The 21,296-nt window shown below is 32.1% G+C and overlaps 1 protein-coding gene and 1 pseudogene across 1 annotated transcript; both read left to right on the top strand.

Moving 5' to 3' along the window:
- Positions 1-951: 951 nt before the first annotated feature.
- On the top strand, positions 952-7,152 carry LOC130943308 (fatty acyl-CoA reductase 3-like). The gene is made up of 10 exons (XM_057871130.1): positions 952-1,174; positions 1,276-1,379; positions 1,934-2,136; positions 2,269-2,369; positions 2,458-2,638; positions 4,977-5,138; positions 6,016-6,097; positions 6,199-6,465; positions 6,575-6,702; positions 6,788-7,152. Exons 1-10 carry the CDS (start codon positions 1,096-1,098, stop codon positions 6,939-6,941), a joined length of 1,461 nt encoding a protein of 486 aa, XP_057727113.1. The 5' UTR covers positions 952-1,095; the 3' UTR covers positions 6,942-7,152.
- Positions 7,153-8,995: 1,843 nt separating this feature from the next.
- The window catches only part of LOC130945775 (alcohol-forming fatty acyl-CoA reductase-like), a 31,400-nt pseudogene continuing 19,099 nt past the window's right edge, over positions 8,996-21,296 (top strand).

Here is a 21,296-nt window from a genome sequence, read left to right as displayed (position 1 = left end):
TATAGATTGATCACAAATTAAAACGACTTCATTAACAACCACTAGTCTATATTCTTGACCTACAATCCACCAGCATGTGATTTGAACGAACCAACGAGTTTTTAAGGATTTTTTTACTGTATAAAATGTATTATATCCACTGTTTATATATATATATATATATATATATATAATACTAGAATATTGTAAATCATAAAATTAAGAATCTCACTAAGGAGCTAATGAAATATTTGTATAATATGTACAATGGACTATTTATTTGGCTCAATATAAATTAAAAAATAAACATTCAAAATAAAATATTACTAATTTCTCAAACACAATACACGCATACTATCCAAAATAACCATCCAGATACCAGAGATAATAAACATATGATATTCTACATCCCTAAACTCAAATTATACACATTATACAGATACTCCATTAACTCCCAATACTTTCTCTAAAATTAAATTCGTCAATTAAGTGATGTAATTTTACAAAATGTCCTGTTTCAATCAATCAATTAATTTGCTGAAACTATATTTGTTTATTTATCATCGTTGACTTCTTAACCTTTTCTCTAAAGAAAAATTTTCCCCTAATATCCTTAATATCATCATCGTTATTTAGCATTTTGAGGCATATATAGTATGTTAATTAATGTCATACATACATCTAACTATATACAGTTATTTATTTATTTATTTTTAAATAAATATAGGAGTACGGTTCAAATATAATCAATTTTTTATAGATAATTTCACTTTAATAATTGTTGATGACTTGGCTCAACTACAATAAATAGAGAATTTTTTTTTTTGGAGAAAAAAACAGAGATAAAATAAAAATAATAAGAAAAAATGAAATTGTACTTCACTATCACCAACAGCTTAGAGGCTTACACATATGCACACCTCCATGTCATAATTAATTGCTCTATTTATGATTGTTTTAATTTCTCTACTTATATCAATTTGCTGGCATGCCACTAGATTATAGCTACTCCACTACTCTACTTCACTATCACACAAGCACTATATTAGCCAAACCACTTTGGTTAATTTCCTTACCCTTCTCATCATATATACCCTAAGCTTTTATTTTTCTTCAATGGAGGTTGGAAGTGTGCTCCAATTTCTTCAGGACAAGACCATTTTGGTTGTTGGAGCCACAGGATTTCTAGCCAAAAGTATACATACATATACATATATATGCTTCCTCTTTTTTTGTTCATTCATTCATATTTGTGATGAATTGATATGTCTTTTTATTTGGTTCTATATGTTTCAGTTTTTTTGGAGAAGGTGTTGAGGGTTCAACCAAATATTAAGAAGGTTTTTCTTCTCTTAAGAGCCGCAGATGCCAAATCTGCCACTCATCGCTTGAACAATGAGGTGCATCAATACATACATATGACCCTTTCTTTATGTGCATGAAAGGCAATACAAACAAATAATGTTTATTGATTTTTTTTTTAGTTATTAGTAAATCAAATAAAAAAATTTCAAAAATGTTATTCATACACCAAAATTAGTTATCAATATATTTGTGTATAAATATATGCATGTGTGGTTTAATTTATTTTTAATGTGTATTTATATTTTAACATGTATTTTATACTTATGACTGATTTTAATAGCTAATTTTGATGTACACATAACATAATCGAAAAAAATTAAAGAGAAAAATGTAATATGATGAAATGATGAAGAGGGAAAATATAGAAAAGATAGTAAAGATGGATATCACATGGTTTTAAGTTTTAACAAACATATATCAATTTGCCGGTTTAATTAACCCCTCATCAACCTATTATTATTCATTTAATTATGATAAAGCGGGCATATATTATTAGTTTAATTTTTCTCATGATATCAATGGATTAATTAAGCTTATTATATGATATACGTGCTAATTAAATACTATATTTATTTAATTTTGCATGCAGATCTTAGGGACGGACTTGTTTAATTTGCTAAAAGAAAAGTTAGGTACAAATTTTAATTCCTTTATATCTGAAAAGTTGACTGTGTTTCCTGGGGACATTTGTTATGAGGACTTGGGTTTGAAGGATTCAATCCTAAGGGAAGAGATTTGCAACCAAGTTGATGTTATTGTTAATTTGGCTGCAACCACTAATTTTGATGAAAGGTATATATAACTATAAGGATCTTAATTAATTAATTAAACTATTATTATTCTTTCCTTTTCTTCCACTTTTGACTTCTCCTTCTTAGGGGAATTGAAACATTATCTATTTACTTGTTCCATTTGAAAATACAGATATGACATAGCGTTGGATCTAAATGTCTTTGGAGCTAAGCATGTTATTAACTTCGCCAAACAATGTATTAAGCTAAAAGTACTAGTCCACGTATCAACAGGTTAGTGTATATATTCATTAATCAACAGGTTAATTAATATATATTAAGGTTATTGCTTAGTCTTACAATTATTTGATATCTCTATCAGCTTATGTGTGTGGTGAGAGAGGTGGGCTCATATTAGAGAACCCATATCACTTCAAAGATGTACCTGGATTAGACATCGATGCTGAAAAGAAAATTGTGCGTGACAAGTTAGATCACCTACAAAAACAAGGAGCAACTCATAATGAAATCAAAATCGCCATGAAAGACTTAGGTATTACCAGGTTAGTCAAATTCTTTAAAATCGAAAATATTTAATAACAAAAAAATTATAAATAATTTGAATTTGTTTTATTTAATATTTATTAATCAATCATTAATAAATATTAAATAAGAGAAATTTTAACAATTTTTTTTGTTTTTTTAATTTTGCCGGTTTAAATTTTTTTTCCATTTTACTTATCAGTTATCATTGTTCTTTTTTCCTATTTAAGTATATTTTTAGTTCATATCTATAAGCCTATTTAAGAAGCTTCGTTGTTGCTTTAAATTATGTCATAAATTAGCGGTCCATTAGTGCATGATTACTAATAAATAGTGTATATAGAGCGTAATCTGAAAATTCAATTTGATAAAGTTGGAGGTGTGCAAAGAGGGTTGTACAAATTGCTTATAAATGGTGAGAAATATGAGTAGTACTACACACTTTAATTAACCTCCAATAGAATAGGATACGTGTCAATGTGTCATCTCACACTTTGTAGGGAGCCACAAGAAAGGTAGACATCATATCTACCCAACAACCTTAGGTGCCTTTAATTAACTTTGATACTTATATATCTTTGTGTCTTATTTTCAACAATGGTCTCTCTCAAAATTAATAGTTCAAAATGGTTATTAATATAAAATATATTATTACAAATAATTTAATAATTTAAACTATTCATATTAAATTATTCAAAATTAAAAATATATATCATAATACAAAAAATATATTTATATTCATAAAAATAATTAAAAAATTACCTTAATTTTTTTCAATCAAATTTTTTTTATATTTTTGATAGAATTAAATTGCAACATTTTTAATTAAAAAAACTATGAAAACGATTTTTTTTGATAGATTGAGAGACTAAAATTTTAAAATCATTATTTATATTTAAATATGATATTTACTAAATTTTAAAATTTAAATAAAATAATATTTTTATTTTCATTTAATTTTAAATTAAAATAATAATAACTTATTTAATTCAATATTTATGATATAAATAAGATCACTGTTATATAAATTATTTAATGTAAAATAATTTAATTTATAATTATAGCTAATATATATATTATACATAAATAAATTAAATAATATATAATGGTTGAATTTAATAATTAATGTTAGAGTATAAATAATATTTTGATTGACCTTTTTAAGGATAATAACTCATGATTAAATATATAGGGCCATATTTATCATTGACCTAGAACGGGTCATACATTCAGCAATCCAAATCATGCACTTTTCTTTTTATCATTTCCTTAGAAAATTATGTTTTTAATATAATCTTTATAGATTAGCTACTTTAGTGTATTAATTATCAGGCATATTTATTAGTGAAAAAGACTGATATACAACGCATGTCTGTATGTTAAGCAAGCATGTTCAAAGGTCAAATCGACAGAGTTAAGAGTTAAGACATGCAAAAACAGAGGAATGGACGGAGAATTGTTTTCATTTATTTATTATTTTTATATGAACTGGCCACATCTACAGCTGAATTAATTTTTTAAAGAATTTAAATAGAGAACTAATTTTTTTGACCAATATAATTAATTATTTAAAATTATATATTTTTTAAATTCTAAATTTTTAATTTTTAATTCTAGATTTTAAATATTTTTAAAAATATTATGTGCACATTAAAAATTAATTATCGTATATCTTTGTATAAATACATGTGTTGTTTAATTTATTTTTAATGTATATTTGTATTTTAACATATATTTATATGGGTGATTAATATAGTTGCTAACTTTTGGTGTTAATGTAGTATGATGGAATTTTTTTGTTTTAAAAAAATAACTTCACAATAAAAATGAGCTATTATTATAGTTAATTATAAAAAGTAGTAATATTAATATTTGATGCAATTTTGTAAAATCAAATTGTAACTTTCTAAGAAGTTATTTAAGTGCATATGGAGAAGTTAAAAAAATAATTTTTATCATAATAAATTTTTTTATCACATTTCTATTAAAATAAACATTTTACTAAAAAACCAAATACAAAATAACTTATTTATAAACTACTTTTAATATAAGTATTTATTATTTAAACTATTTTTCAAAAAGAACTTAATTAAGCTGTTTATCCAAATTGAACCTAATTTTGTTTTCTGTTTTAAGTAACTAAACTAACAGATTCTGTTTTGTTAGTTAATGTGCACATGCTTTATTAGGGTGTAACTTCCTCATTTGATTAGCAACGCTTACTAGTATTTAAGCAGATAGAAGAAGACGTGTGCTATGATCATTCTGCAATCAAAATTTGCATTCACAAACTCACAAAACCTTGTATTCAATCATCAACTCTATTATTCACGTATTGTGTTTGATATCATTGATCAGGGCAAAGGTGTATGGTTGGCCAAATACATACGTATTTACAAAAGCAATAGCAGAGATGCTTGTGGAACAAATGAAAGAAACTATGTCTGTTGTTATTTTGCGTCCTGCAATTGTTACAAGTACATTCAAAGAACCTTTTTCTGGTTGGGTGGAAGGTGTAAGGTAAATAATAAGATCAATATTACTTTTATAAGAGTGATTATGATGAATGCAGCCTTATATTTATCATGAGTCAATAATTACTTTAATTAAACTCTTGATGATAACGATATGAAGTTTACTGCAGGAGATCATTTTATCCAAGTTTGACTAGGTATCACTTTTGGGTTAACTACCAATTCAGTACTCGAAAGATTCAACCGCTAACAAAATGTCCCTAAAAGATGTCGACAAAAAAAATTAATAAATATTATATTTTTTATAAGTTATAAAAAAAACTTTTATATTTAACAAACGATTTATCCATTAGATCTAAATTTTTGTGATAACATTTAAATAAATATTTAGAACGTGTAAAAAAAATTCAGAGTAAAATTTGATCTTTAGATTTTTTTTTAATTTTCAAAAAAATATAATCATTCACAATAAATTTTTTTAAAAAAATTCACTTGACAAAAAAATCAAATTTTAAGGATGAAAAATCTTATTTTTCTAATAATGATCGCAAAAATTTACATCAAAATTTATCTCTAATGTCGTTTTTTAGAATATATATTTAATATCAAATTTTTTTGTCATGTTTTTATTAAATCTTTCTAACGTTTATTTGTCATTAGCATCTTTTGATATTTATTTTGTCAGTAATACAAGTTTTCTAATACCATTTTGATAATTTACTCTATCACTATAAGCAGGTAATAATAACAATAATTGAAATTGTGTCTTTATGGCAAAAAAAATTGGTTGACCATAACCACCAACCATATAATAATGCACCAAATAAAGAGAAGCGACAGTTAACTAAAAATGGAAATAGTATAATAAATAATACATTAATGAAAAGTGACATGAATTCTTTCAACTCTTGTGATTGTTACAGAACAATAGATAGTTTAGGTGTTGCTTATGGGAAAGGAAAACTAACATGCTTCCTTGGAAACATCAATGGAGTTGTGGATGTGGTGAGTTAGTTGCTGCGATGCACATAAAAGTACTATTACTATATGGTCCAAAATATGTGACATAATTTTTTATAAGATGCAATATTATTACATTGAAGCAGATACCAGGAGACATGGTGGTGAATGCAATACTAGTGGCCATGGTGGCCCATGCACATCATCCAAGTGATGCTATATATCATGTGGGTTCCTCTGTTAGAAACCCTGTTAGATACAGTAATCTCCAAGACTATGGATTAAGGTATTTCACTGCAAAACCTTGGATAAACAAAGATGGAACACCTGTTAAGGTTGGCAAAGTTACTGTCTTCACCAACATGGCTAGCTTCCGCAGATATATGTTCATTCACTACCTCTTTTGGTTAAAGGTTCATTTCATCATCACAATCACTCAACTTGATTATATATTAATGTTTGTCATTGTTATCTTTTCTTAATTAACTAGGCTGGTTTGTTTTTTCTTTTTCAATTTAATAGGGACTTGAACTGGCCAATTCAGCATTTTGTAAGTACTTTCAGGGAACATATCAAGAGCTGAATAGGAAGATCCAAATTGTGATGCGGTTGGTGGAGCTTTATAGGCCTTATTTGTTCTTCAATGGCATGTAAGTATATTATTGCTTCTTCCTAATAACACTAGTCATTATTAACTAATATATATATGTGTTGGTTGGTCATTATGCGGCGCAGATTTGATGATATGAACACAGAGAAGTTGCGAGTGGCAGCAACAGAAGGAGGGGTAGAGACAGATTTGTTTTACTTCGATCCTAAAGTGATCAATTGGGATGATTACTTTATGAACACTCATCTCCCAGGCATCGTCAAGTACATTTTCAAGTGATGATCATTATAATTAATTAGCACTATCCAATAAAAAAATTAAAGTGATTAATTAAGCTGGTATATATGTAAGTTCAAATTTGTGCTAGAGTTTGCATGATCGAATCCAAGTGTATGTTATTTATTTGTTAATCAAAGGCAGTGTATGTACTCTTGTATTTACTTATTCTCATTTACTACATTTAAAAAATGCAACTTATCCAACTACTTTTACAATGTTTGAGTAGCAGTGACTATTATTATTTTTTCATAAATAAACTATTGTCTATTCCAGGTCTATAATAATGTGAATAATTACTAAAATGCCTAGAGTAGCAAAGAAATTCAGAGACAATAAAAAGAAGCAAGCAAGTTAGGAAGGAAAGTAACTGAAAGAAGTTGGATTTGTAATTTGCATACTTGAATTGGTTGCAAAATGGGGTTGACACAAATCTGAGTCTTTCCTTTTGTGGTGAGGACTGAGGAATCGTTTAAGTTAGTAGGTGATCAATAAATAAATAAGTAACTACTTTTATAAGCTTATAATAAGCACTGTTGAGTTAGGCCGTACAGAATAATAATGAAGGACAGCAGGGGATTTAATGTGTTTGTGTGTATATATAACGACCTAACCGACCACACCGCCATCACATCTCAATATTAAGTTGCTACATATATATTAATGTACATGGTTGTTTCCATTTTCGATCACTTCATCATAATTTATGTTCAATAAAGTTTGGAAGTATATTGCACTAATTGCAGTTTCTTGAGGACAAGACCATTCTAGTCGCTGGTGCCACTGGCTTCATTGCTAAAAGTACTGCTCCATTATTGTGTTTTAATTTATGAAAAACATGAAGTAACTAACATTTTTTCTTTAATTTATATCTGTCAGTACAACAATTTAATTGTTTAATTTGGTGGATTGTTACCGTTTTTGTAGAGAAGATACTCTCATCCCAACCAAATACGAAGAGATTATAGAGAAATGCTAGGAGGCCATCAGAATTTATTATTTTTTGTCATTACTTAGCCATCAATTTAATTTTTTTAATTTAGTTCTTTTAGTCTAATAATCTAACAACATACTTTATCACATACTTTTAAACATTAATGACTAACTGATAGTTAAAAACAATAAATTCCGATGGTCATTTAATATTTTTCGAGATTATATCTTCTTTTGAGAATTGAGACCCACAGATATTGAATCATGAAATGCTTAACTTATTAATTTCTCTCAATTTTCAAATTTAAAAAGAGTAAAGACTCAATTCGGCTCTTATCTATTTTTTACAAAAAACAAGGCGTCCCTTACCCACAGAACTAATTTTTATTATTATTTAATAGATTTTATAACAGATGAATCGTATTATCTCAAAATAAAAAAGTTAAGAGTCGAAGTGTCCCATTTTTTTGGATAAGAGCATATTATCCTTAGTAAAAATGGACAAAAACCAGGTTGAATCTTTACTCAAAATTTAAAAGTAGAGCAAGTAATACACACATTCCCCCCGATCTCATATCATCACTATTATGCATATGTAGATCATTGGCAAGGAGTTGTTCATATTGCTGAAGGAAAATCTTGGTGCCAACTTCAATTCCTTTGTGTCAGAAAAGTTGCGAGTGGTGCCTGGAGACATTTCTAAAGAGGACTTAGATTTGAAGGACTCCATTCTAAATTAAAGGATCACATTTGTTATTGTCATGCATGCCTGTTCATTACTTGAAAATCTTCACAAATATATAACGCAGAAATTAAGCTTCTCCCAACACAAAAGGAGAAAAATACCACCAGAACTTATTAGTTAGGTGGATTTTTATATAGCAATGGCAAGAATAATAATGGAGAATGCATGAATTATTTGAGGAGAAGATAAGAAAAGGTGGTAGCAGCTTGGTTCAAATTCATCATAATAAGTTATGGTCCAGCCCCTTTAAATCCAAACCAACCTCTACTATCTTTTTCATCCAACTGTGCAAATTCAATTCATCACAATAATGGTTCACTCTGCTAATAGTAGCTATAAATAAATAAATATCTTTATTTATCTACTTCATCAATCAGATATGGAGTTGGGAAGCATAACGCAGTTCCTTGAGGACAAGACCATTTTAATCACTGGTGCCACTGGCTTCCTTGCTAAACGTCTCCTCTTTATCTATCTCTTCCTTTATTTTGCATTCTTATAATTCAGTTAGCATCATTATGTAGATAGTGTTTACCTGTGTGCTTATTAATTTGCAGTTGTAGTGGAAAAGATATTAAGGGTGCAACCAAATGTGGCAAAACTTTATCTTCTTGTGAGAGCTAAAGATTTTGAATCCGCCACTCAACGCTTACATAATGAGGTGATGATGAATATATACGTAAATAATCAGGTCTATTTAATTTTCAAGTCAAATCACAACAAATTAATCTTAACTTAATCCATCAAATATATCATAAGTGTAGGTACGAAATTTGATTCCTTGGTCACCCAAAAATTGATCATCCTGCCCGGAGACATTTCACAAGAGGATTTTAATTTGAAGGACTCCCAAATTTACAAACAAATTGATGTTATAGTTAATTCAGCTGCAACAACTAACTTTGATCAAAGGTATATTATGGTTACTAAAAATGTTAGTCACACATCAAAATCCGCCACTGAAATTAGTTATCATATATTTGTATATAAATACATATGCATTTTAACTTATTTTTAATGAGTTATAACTCAAATGGCATAATCTTCTATATTCATCTAAGAGGTTGCGAGTTCGAATCTCTCTATCTTTGGTAAAAAAAAATGTGTATCATATATTTTTATATATATTGTATACTGGTGACTAATTTTAGAATACACCTAGCAATTATAATATAAATATAGAAGTAATAAGATGATGATGAACATCAAAAGAATTTGTATTATCAAAAATGTTTAGTAACAAAAAAATATTAGACAAAAACAGGTAAAATTTAGCTTATTTAACATTTGTTAATTGTCGTAATAATTAATAAATGCTAAATTAAACCATTTTTTACTTCTTTTTTTTTTTTTTTTGTCTAATGCAGATATGATGTTGCATTGGGTGTAAATACATTAGGAGTTAAGCATGTGTTGAACTTAGCCAAACAATGTACTAAGCTAAAAGTGGTTATCCACGTGTCAACAGGTTAGTTTAAGTAAAGGTATTTTTGCTTTATTTGATTAGAGAAATTGAAAGTAGGTATTTAATTATTGGAAAGGAAAAAAAATTGCTATACTTGCAGCTTATGTATGTGGGGAGAGAGAAGGAGTAATATTAGAGGAACCACGTGAATTGGGCGTGTCACTAAATGGAGTTGCAGAACTGGACATTGATAGGGAAATTAAATTGGTTCAAGAGACTTTGAATCAGCTTCAAGAGAAGGGTGCCACACAACATGATATTCAAATGGCCATGAAGGACTTAGGCATTCAAAGGTTTTAATTTTCTTATAGCATGTTGAAACTACAATGAAATTCGTATGCGAAAATTGAATATGGACAAATTTATTTTTATTTACGGAAGTCTTTGGTAATCAAAAAAATATTAATAAAAAATATTAAAATTTATTATTTTAAATTTTATTTAATATATTATACCATAAATAAATACTAAATAAGATAAACTTAAATTATTTGGATAAATTATTTTTTGTTTCTCTAATATTATTGTTTTATTCATAACATGATAACTAACGTATTTTTTCCACCAATAACACAACTTATGTATAATAATGCATATTTACAGAATTAAATTAAAGAATTCAACTAGTAATTAATTATTTTTTAGCTAATATCAGTAATTATTTTTAAACTATTTTTTTATCCTAAAGTTTAAATTCTAAATTTTAAAGTATAAATTATAAAATAAATTTAAATTCTAACCTAAATCCTCCAAAAAATGATTTTTTTAAAAAAAAAGTACACAATAAAAAATTAATTAATTAAAATTTTTTTTTTTTACTTATTCTAAATTAAATTAAATATTTGTCAGAGCAACCGCATATGGATGGCCAAACATATGTCTTTACAAAAGCCATGGGAGAAATGTTATTAGGATCTTTAAAAGAAAACATTCCTGTTGTCATTATACGCCCTACAATAATTACTAGCACATACAAGGAACCTTTTCCAGGATGGATCGAAGGTACAAGGTAAGCGCGTATATATTATATGTATTAAATGTTATCAATTTCATATTTTATTAATTATTGAATGAGATATTTTTTATTTGATTTCAACTTTCAAGTATTCTTATGAATCAAGTTTAACAAAATTAAATAAAAAAATTTAGAATAATACTAACTATAACTTATTTTGTTATGTTAGACTAATTTGATTGGACTTGGATAACAAAAAGATTTAAATGTATAATATTATTTTTTTATTTTATATATAATTATTTTTTTAAATATATAGTATTTTGAAAATATAAACATATATGACGACATTTATTTTCTTGATTGGCCTTATCATTTACAGAACCGTAGACAGTGTAGTTGTTACTTATGGAAAAGGAAAATTAAAATGCTTCATATTGGATCAAACCGCACTTTTAGATATGGTGAGTAAGTCAAGTTAAGTGTCTTTACCCTTTAACAATTCTTATTTCTTAGTTAGTAGAGAGTGTACGTATTTCTATAAGTTTGTGACAATAGTAGAAAACTTAATAAAGAAATGATTAATTATGATTGATGATGAGATACCAGCAGACATGGTGGTGAATGTAATATTAATGGCCATGGTCGCACATGCAAATCAACCAACTAGTGGTGATGATAATAATATCATTTATCATGTGGGCTCATCTTTTAGCAATCCATTCAAATACGTCAATATCTCTGATTATGCCACAAGATATTTCACCGCAAAACCATGGATAAACAGAGATGGAAAGCCCGTCAAGGTTGCCAAACTTAAGATGTTGAAAAACATCGCTAGCTTCAAAAGATACATGTTCTTTCGCTACCAGCTTCCATTGAAGGTGCTTCTTATTACTATTTAATTCATAATTTCAAACTATCCCTACCAATCACTGTTACTTTACTATTTAATTTAATTAAGTAAATATATATATATATATATATATATATATTATAAATATTTCGATTCTTAAGCATTTATTCGAAAGAGAACACGTTTTTTTACAATTCAAAAATTTATAATAGATTCCAATAATTTAAATAATTTATGAAAAAATATAGGTAGATAATAAAAATGCTAAATAATGTAAACAATGAATATATCAGGATGTTCAATTCATTAAATATACGGATAGTTATTCTAATATTAACATTTAGGTGGGTAATTTAGGGTGTAGTGTGTTTTTACTTTATTGGACCAATTTTAAAGTTTATTGTTCACATTGTTCACAAAAGTCATTGTCTACCTAACAAAATCCATAACAGCTTAGACTAATTAATTGAATAATTAAAGACTAGTTAAAAATTTTTGAATTGTAAAAAAACGTGTTGTCTTTCTTAAATTAGCCATCATTAATATTTTTAATGGTATAAAAATTACGTACATCTAATAATATAAAATTATTTACTTTTGTTTTAGTGATTAAATGCTGAACTCTAGGCTTTTTCTTAAAAAAATATTTTGCCTTTCAAATAGAGACCAAAGTCATTTCAATTAAGTCTTACACACTTTAACTTGCATTATATTAAATTATATTATACTATATATGTAGGGACAAAAGCTGGCCAATGCAATGTTGTGCCATAGTTTTAAGGGAATGTATCTTGAGAATAAAAGGAAGATCCAAATTGCTATGCGCTTGGTTCATCTTTACAAGCCTTACTTGTTCTTCAATGGCGTGTAAGTTGCTTATTGATATATAGCAAGAAACCTAGGATCCTAATAATATATATATAGTAGCACAACTTGGTTTAACATTAATTAATTGGTGAATTCTTCCAAACCCATGGTAATTTTGTGGGTAAGTTACCCTTGCACATGTGTCTTCATCTCAGCCATTGATCAAAAAAGTTTTCAACCTTACTTTAATGCATTCATTGGTTATAGCAAAAGCTTTTAATGAACATATACCATAATAGATACTTCATTAATTAGAGTATATACATATTGTATAGTGTATTGGGGAATATTTGCAATTATAATTTCTACTATATCACTTATTTTTCATTTTAAAAAGTACCCTCCAGAGAGCAATATTTTCCAACAACCCACTATCCAACCCTGTTTGGTTTTTTCGCAATCGTTGAGTGTTACACCAGAGAGGAATCCACCCAGCGTCCATTTAGCAATATTGATCTCCTTTGAGTAACAGGAGCCGGAACTGGTACTCTGGTTCCGTCGGCTAGGCATCGACGTCAACTGAGGAGATGGCGAACGCTAAACTGAGGAGAATTTTGTAGCAGAACTTCTGCTAGATCCGAAGTTGTGGCTGCTGGAAGCTGGTTTAACAACATTCATCTTTCGGCTGCCTTCGAATTAGGTGCGTCGGATTAGGTAAAGGTCACCCCCCTCCGACTCCGACAGTGCAATTTTTATCCGTTGAAGCTCAACCTCTGGTTCTCATCAAGGTATGTCCGATTAAGTTTTTTTGTTAATCCAGATTAGTTTAATTTTGATGATAGTCTAAGCCTTTTCAACGGTTTTCTGTTTACGGTGTTGGATTGCTATTATGGATTTTGCAAATAAAGCAACATTGTCCAGTTCTTCGCTGTGGCTAGGTTTGGGGAATTGAAATTAAAACCTAATACTGGGGTCCAAAATAATTGGGTTAGTTTAATTGGATTTGGTTCATTTAATTTTACATGCAGCTTAGTTTATTTTCCTTCGTTGCTGCCATTGGCTCTGTTAATTGACATTTCTGGGTAAAATTATGGCAGGGGTTAAATTATGTCCATAAAGGAGGATGATGTTAATAATGATTCTGATAATGATTTGGGTGTTGATTTCGATTATCAACCGAATGTAGAAGATGATGCTGATGGCGACGATGTGGATTCTCTGGATTCCACTAGCAAGAGTGAAGAAGTTTGTGGTGTAAAAAGAATAGCGGATTTAATGGTAGAGGATATTTGGAACCTGGAGTTTAGGACGGAGGATGAGGCTTGCCAATTTTATAACGCTTATTCTTGTTGGCATGGATTTGTAATGAGGAAGGACGACGTGGTTAGGGATAATGAAGGTAGAATCATTAGCAGGCAACTTGTTTGCAACAAAGAGGGCTGGAGAAATATGAGGTATCTTGATATGGATGATAGATCAAGGGAGGCAAGGTCACTAACGCGAACCAAGTGTCCAGCTCGGCTTAGGATAAAGCTTGACTACGGCTGCGGTAGATGGAAGGTATCATGTTTTGTGGAATCTCACAACCACGATCTGACGCCACCCCAATTTGCGCATCTGGTACCGGTCAATCGTCGTCTCACTGTGACTGATAGAGTCCAAGTGGAAAATCTTCATAATTTTGGTGTCAAGAGCTGCCATATTATGGGGTATATTGCATTCCAGAAGGGTGGATATCGTCATGCTGGCTTCACACGGAAAGATTTGTACAACCACATCGATCGCTATCGTCGGGCAAAAGTTAAAAACGGGGATGCCAATGCGGCAATAAACTATTTGATTGGCAAGTCAAACAACGATCCACTGTTCTTTGGAAAGTATACGTTCACTAGTGACGAAAGGCTGGAGCATATTTTTTGGGCAGATGGGCAGTCAATTATCGACTATCACTGCTTTGGAGATATTGTTGCCTTTGATTCAACCTACAAGAAGAATAAATACAACAAGCCTTTGGTCATTTTCTCTGGATGCAATCATCACGGGCAGACTGTTATCTTCGGCTCTGGCCTACTATCCGACGAAACCACAGAGACGTATAAGTGGTTGTTGGAAACCTTTGTTGAAGCGATGGGTGGGAAAAGTCCAAAAGCAGTAATAACTGACGGAGACCTTGCCATGCGAGATGCAATCAAGAATGTTCTGCCTGATGCGACCCATCGGTTATGCGGCTGGCATCTGCAGAGAAATGCATGTGAAAATATAAAGAATCCTAATTTCCTACGCGATTTTAAGGGTCTTATATACGACAACAACGACCAGAGAGACTTTGATCGGAGATGGACAGCCATTTTGGATAAGCACAACCTTGTTGGCAGTACCTGGATGGAGAAGACGTACGAAACCCGTGAGATGTGGTCCCATTGTTTCCTCCGGGATAAGTTTTTCGGTTACATAAGGACGACATCACAGTGTGAAGGTATAAATTCTCTCATCAGATTTTATGTTAATCGCAAGAACACCCTCATTGACTTCATGCATAACCTGGATAGGGCCTTAAAGGAGTATAGAAACAATGAATTAATAGCTGACTTTAAGTCTCAGTGCTCAGAGCCTGTGATGATTACCTCATTGGAGGTATATGAAAGATCTGCATCCTGTTATTTCACGCGAAACATTTTCAAGGAAATTCGTAATGAGATTCAGAGGGCAGGGGCTTTGAATATAACGGTACTAAGCACAACCTTGGACAAGGTTGAGTTCAGTGTGACTGCTCTGGGAGACCCGGCCAAAGATCGCCGGGTGGAAGTCGATAGAGGTAAGAATCTGTTCTCGTGCTCGTGCAAGCTGTTTGAATCACGTGGTATTCCCTGTAGTCATATCTTCTGTGCCATGAAGTTCGAAAACATACTTGAGTTTCCAGATTCGTTGATATACAAAAGGTGGACAAAGAATGCAAAGAACGAATTTATTAGCACAGATATGCCTGTGAATGATGACATCGAAAGGGTCTTAAAGTTTCGAGTTGGAGCGTTGGCATCGAATTGCAACAAGCTGTGTGATATTGCTTGCAAGGATCTTGCAGACTTTGATGAAGTCCAGTCTGAACTTGTCAATTTAGTTATCCGCCTGCAGTCACGCAAACAAGGCAAGTCAACTCCTAATGTTAACGTGGAAGGCATCAACGATCCATTCGTTGTCAGAAGCAAAGGAGCCCCTTCCAAGAGGTCTTCTTGGAGGAAGAAGAGAGCATGCTCTAATTGCCACAAGTACGGTCATTACTACAAGCGCTGTCCAGATCTGATGCAGCATAGTGTGGAAGGCAACCCTCGCGATCGATCATACGGCAATGCATCAGCCAAGGACTCAGGTTTTAGTCCACAAAGGTTTGCTAATTCTTCAAGGTCGTTCTCAATTAAGTCCGAACACCACTCAGGACCTAATACCAAGGTACGATCTGTTTATTCGAAATAGGCTCCTGCTGTGAAAATCTTGTTCGGTGTGTGTCCCTTTAAAAACCATTAAACTATGTGAATGTTTCTCTGTTTGGGCAGCCTTTTAAAAAGGGTGGAACAAGGAAGTTTACGGCGACGGGTATGAGGAACCGGAAGGGTAAAGACAACACTTTTGTTGAGGTAATTTTTTTGAATATAAACATCTAATTTCCGTGTCATGAACCGGGTAAATTAATGATGATCTCGGACTTCTTGTATAAAAAAAAAAATATAAAACAGCGGAGCCTCCATGAAAGCAGCGAATCCATTGACATCGCGTCCACGAATGGTGTTTTCAATAAAAATCTCTACTCGTTAACACAGGTGTGATGCGTAAAACTCCTCTTAACCACTTTGCGATGAATGACCATTATGGTTTTATGCATGATTATAGTTTCTGATTGGGGATTATGATGTTATCAGCAGGTGAAGGAGTCACAGCAGGACAAGAGACATTCATTCAAGAACTATGATTGCGTTAATGATGTCGTTGATGATAAATGTGACACACGACATGTGCAGATCGATGTCCGAGATCCGTTAACATCGTCACTGCCTTGTGGCAACAAACAAGGATCGTACATGGCATTGTTCGCGTCGATGCACAGGACACTTTGACCATTTCAAGGAATTAGTCTTCTGAATTTAGTGCAATGCAAGTATAATTGGTTCTAAAAGCATGATCTATCCTGATTTACTGACCGCAATGTATTAGTCACTGCTTGGTATTGAGGAGTTTTTTAGTTGTAGTTATTTACGTTAAGTATGAACATTGCTGTGTTCTTGTTGCAGTAAATTGCGGTTGACTTTTGGGTAACGATTTGCAACCATTGTGATTATGCAATTCAGTTGATCAATTAGAGTTGTGTAAATTGATTTTTTTCCCTACTTAGTCCATTATGATGACAATAATCAATATGCATGTGTTTTGCTTACATTGCTGTATTTTAGTTGAAGTTTATTGTGGTTGCATTTGGAGTAAGGATTTCCTACCATTGTGGTTATGCAATACAGTTGAAAAAACAGAGCTGTGTTAAATGAATTTTTTTCCTTTCTTATTGCATTTGATTTACCAACCAAATTATTTGATTGAATGGGTTGTAGTCACCAAGGTTGAATTGTTCTTAGACGGTTACGAATCTCTTTTGTAACGTTGAGTTTGTGAATCTGCTTTGTTATTATGGATTTCCTGTATTCATTGAAAATTTTATTTTAGGGAAAATGGCACACTTCGTATGAAAGCAGTTTAAAATATATATCGATATATGAAGCAGATAATTCGTAAACAGAAACACATTTTTATTGGCTCATATCATAGTTTCGATTGTTAGGTTCAATAACATTTTGAGGTTGTTAGAGTCTTACATACTGACTGAATTTAACACTAGAAACAATAAATGTTTGAAACACTGCCGACATTTCCTTTAAGTTGTACAATAACGAAGATTTCTATGTTCTCAGCTACTTGACTACGGCATGATTTTACTTTGACAGGCAGGGTTTTCCTTCCTGGCATTGAGAGCTTGAATATTTTCAGAATGTAGTCATCCAGCATCCGTAACATTGTTTAGTATTAGGACCTGATATTAAGAAAACTCATCACGACAACTATACACATTAGATGAATCAAAAAATTCAATTAATTCAACAAGAAGAATAAAAAAAGGATCCACGAAACTGCTAGTTACCCTTTAGCCTTTGGGTTCTAGGTTCTTCATCAATTTCCTTTCCCAGTGTTCCACCTACATACACAACAACAACCTATGTTAAATATAAGTATATAAATTCAAAGAAATACATCACATGGACCAACCATACATTAATCAGATTATTTTAATAGGTCTACTGCATGCGCCCAAACACCATCCGAGACACTTGTACTCTAAATTACAACAAGAAGCATCTTTTTTTTTACCTCTAGACGGATTTCTTCCGTGGAAAAATGAATCGGTGCCGCAGCACAAGTGCCTAAGTTGGTTTGGGAATGGTACTTCTCATTTTCACCATCTTCCTGATCTCTTGGGGGAGAAGCAACGTCATCTGTTCCCTTCGCGCATCCTCGTCGTGCATTGAGATGAGATATGGTTAGTTAATATTTTGCTTTTTTCTTCCGTGCATAAGTATGTGGAAAAGGTACCGCGGTCGTAAGTACAACTGTTCGTGAAACATATACGGAGTTCCGCTACGTATGAAAATTATGAATTACTCGAGACAAAACCAAGTGGGAATGATTATCAACTCCAATTTTGTCGGAGCTACCAACTGGTGACGGAATGAAAGTCAGACGGAATGAAAGTCAGACGGAGGAATGTAGATGATAGTGTATGGTTAAATGAAGGTTGGTATGCACTTCCTGAGTTCTTAGGACTAAAACATGGATATTTTGTGGTTTTCAAGTACATGTTAAATCCTTATACGAATTATTTGTGATCCACTTTGAGCGAATCAAAGTTTGAGTAGTCAAGTTTGAAATGTTTTCATAACGACCAGCAGGAAGTGATACGGAAAATCATTTCCCACATCCGGTGCTCGTGATGGAAACCGATCAACCTCGAAAATTCAATCATCTATTCACTCAGTAGTGTCATAAGGAATTCATCATGGATTTACCAGTGTACAAAAAAACAACAAAATACCCAAGCCTTAGCGCTAAGAAACCAACAACTCCATACCAACTTTCATTCAAACATACACGAGCATCTATATTTTTTCTGAGTCAAACCTTTTTTCCGTCACCCGCTGGTATCTCCGACAATATTGACTCCGACAACATTGTCTTAAAAGAGCCTAACCAAGTAACCCTTAAAATTTTATTCACATTACAACCATCACGCCATTGTCTTACCTTCATAGTCAGATTTGTTGGCTGCTTTGGGTTCGGTTATTGAGTGGCTTCACATGTTACTGCAGTTTCCAGCATCTGAACGGCGACGGCAACCCCATTGCTGTCAATTTCATCAACCAATGTGCATCTTGGAACACAAATGTCCACCCAGCAACACTTTGAAAGAACACTGCTTCCAGAACACAATCTGAAATCCCAGACAGACACATCAGGTATAAAACACTCAATAAGTCATTCATCAAATCAATTATATACGTTAACAACCGTGTTCCAACAAAATCATCTCCAAATATACAACCTAATATAATGACTTCACAAATTATTCCATAAATCGAGAAGAACTTACCATCGTATCGACGAAAGAGCCACTTTGATTTAGCGAGAAACAACCCATCCTGTGAGTCGATTCAGGGCATCCATGATACTACCGCTAATTGTGACGATTTGTGAAATTAGGGAAAACCTCAACCGAACGAGCGTTGATGGGGTTGAAGACAATCTGCCCATTTGTAGAACCCTCACTTGGTGTTGGATAGAGTGATATTGGATGTGGATAAAGTCTTATCTCATTAGGATCGGCAATTTGTGGTTCTCGTTCTTCTCTTCCAGATCCACCTCTTCTTATCTATGCGCTGGACCTGCAAAATAATTAAAAAAAAAGGAAGACACTCCACTCTAGACCAGTGACCCAACTGAGATCCAAGCCCAACAACAATAAATTACCCACCCTTGATTGATTAAAATAAACTACGGTTGGGCTATTTTACTCATTGATTGGGCCGAAAAAAGTTTTTACTATTCTGTTCATGTGTCAAAAAAGAAAAACATTTCTCATTAAACCAAGTTAAAAAAAACTGTTCATTAAACCCTTTCATGTTTCTCGATTTACTTTTTTTTCTTTAACATTTTGAGGTCAAACTAAATCAATTTTTTTAAAAAAAACCCCCCTTTACATTGTAAATTTAAAGCCCAACATATAAGCGATAGGATCACATAAAAAAATACGAGGTTTTGTTTTCTTCCTTGCCTATTGGGCCAGATTTTTTTTATAATTTTTTGTAAAGGCCATCAAACATTTATTCTGGCTATACATCATAATTAAAAAAATTAAGGCAACTCTGCCTTTTGTACTTGGAAAACTAATTTCTGTCCAATCAAGTTAAAATGGAAAACTCAATTAAAAAAACGAGCAGAAAAGTATAACATTTGCGAATGCGATTCTGTTTTAGGGTTACTACCAAAAGTTGTTTTCAATTTCATAACACCAAAAAAAAAGTCATTATAACTGTTCAACAAACAAAACACATATAATACTTTCTAAACCTAATGCAAAAGTCGTACATGATATATTTTGACACTGAGCTCAAACACAGGGGCTAAGCGCCTTCAGTCACTCATCCTTCTGCATCCTATCTGTATCGGACCTGGATGATCGTCACTGGCTCCGTTGATATCACCTCGAAGACACCCACGCCACCTGGCTTGAAGTTGCACAATGAAGCAAAGTTCTCCCATCCTCCAGAAATGACGCCGAAGCTTCCATCCCTTTTTCCACTATACCTTGTATATGTAGCTTCGACCTGTATGTGGCCATGTGTGAGGATGAGAGGGTGTCTCTGACCAGTGAAGTGACTGAGATGAGGGACGTTCGGCTGTTTATAGCACAAGAAATTTCAGTTAGCATTATCTACGTTAACGCTTACTTCAGTAAAACATCATTCCAACCAAACTGTCTTAACAACTTAGCGCTTACCAATAATCGCGACGACATCATGCGAGCAGTTAGGTCCATCACAAAGAAAGGCCACTTGCTTTTGACCTTTGCGGCAACCGCTCTAGCACTGGCTGAAGGAGGGATGTTGATACACTTTGTAATTTCATAATTACCAGTCCTTATATATGGTGGTTCTTCAGGATCACGGAGTTGGTACGAGTTCTCAATACCACCAAAATCAAAAATCCTAACTTGGAAAGTGGAGTTTCCTTTGTGTGTGAAATATAGCATGGAGTCCAGATTGATCTTGTACATCTGATAGAACTCCTCCCAGCCTCGAGTCAATGCAATTTTGCCACTTTGGAGCTGTGTCCAGAAGCACCTACAGGGGTTATTCCTTCCGTCAGGCACAACCAGGTCCAGGTAGGGGGTACGGTTTGGTAGCTCAGCGGGAGTTATAGGTAATGACTGTTACAAATTGGTGAAGTTCTGTCAAAACATCGATAGCATTGCAACAAATCTAAAATTAACAGGTGTTACCGAAACG

The sequence above is a fragment of the Arachis stenosperma genome, chromosome 8, assembly GCF_014773155.1.
Source record: "Arachis stenosperma cultivar V10309 chromosome 8, arast.V10309.gnm1.PFL2, whole genome shotgun sequence".
NCBI classification, from domain to species: Eukaryota; Viridiplantae; Streptophyta; class Magnoliopsida; order Fabales; family Fabaceae; genus Arachis; species Arachis stenosperma.
Note: the sequence above shows the minus strand (reverse complement) of the source record. Positions and strands in the feature narration are given on the sequence as shown.

Bases quoted from the DNA above. Each gene is read 5' to 3' on its own strand.
- LOC130943308 (XM_057871130.1), top strand. From the start codon at position 1,096: ATGGAGGTTGGAAGTGTGCTCCAATTTCTTCAGGACAAGACCATTTTG. The intron at 5,139-6,015 runs GTAAATAATAAG...TGATTGTTACAG, and splicing joins GGTTGGGTGGAAGGTGTAAG to AACAATAGATAGTTTAGGTG. The intron at 6,466-6,574 runs GTTCATTTCATC...TCAATTTAATAG, and splicing joins ACTACCTCTTTTGGTTAAAG to GGACTTGAACTGGCCAATTC.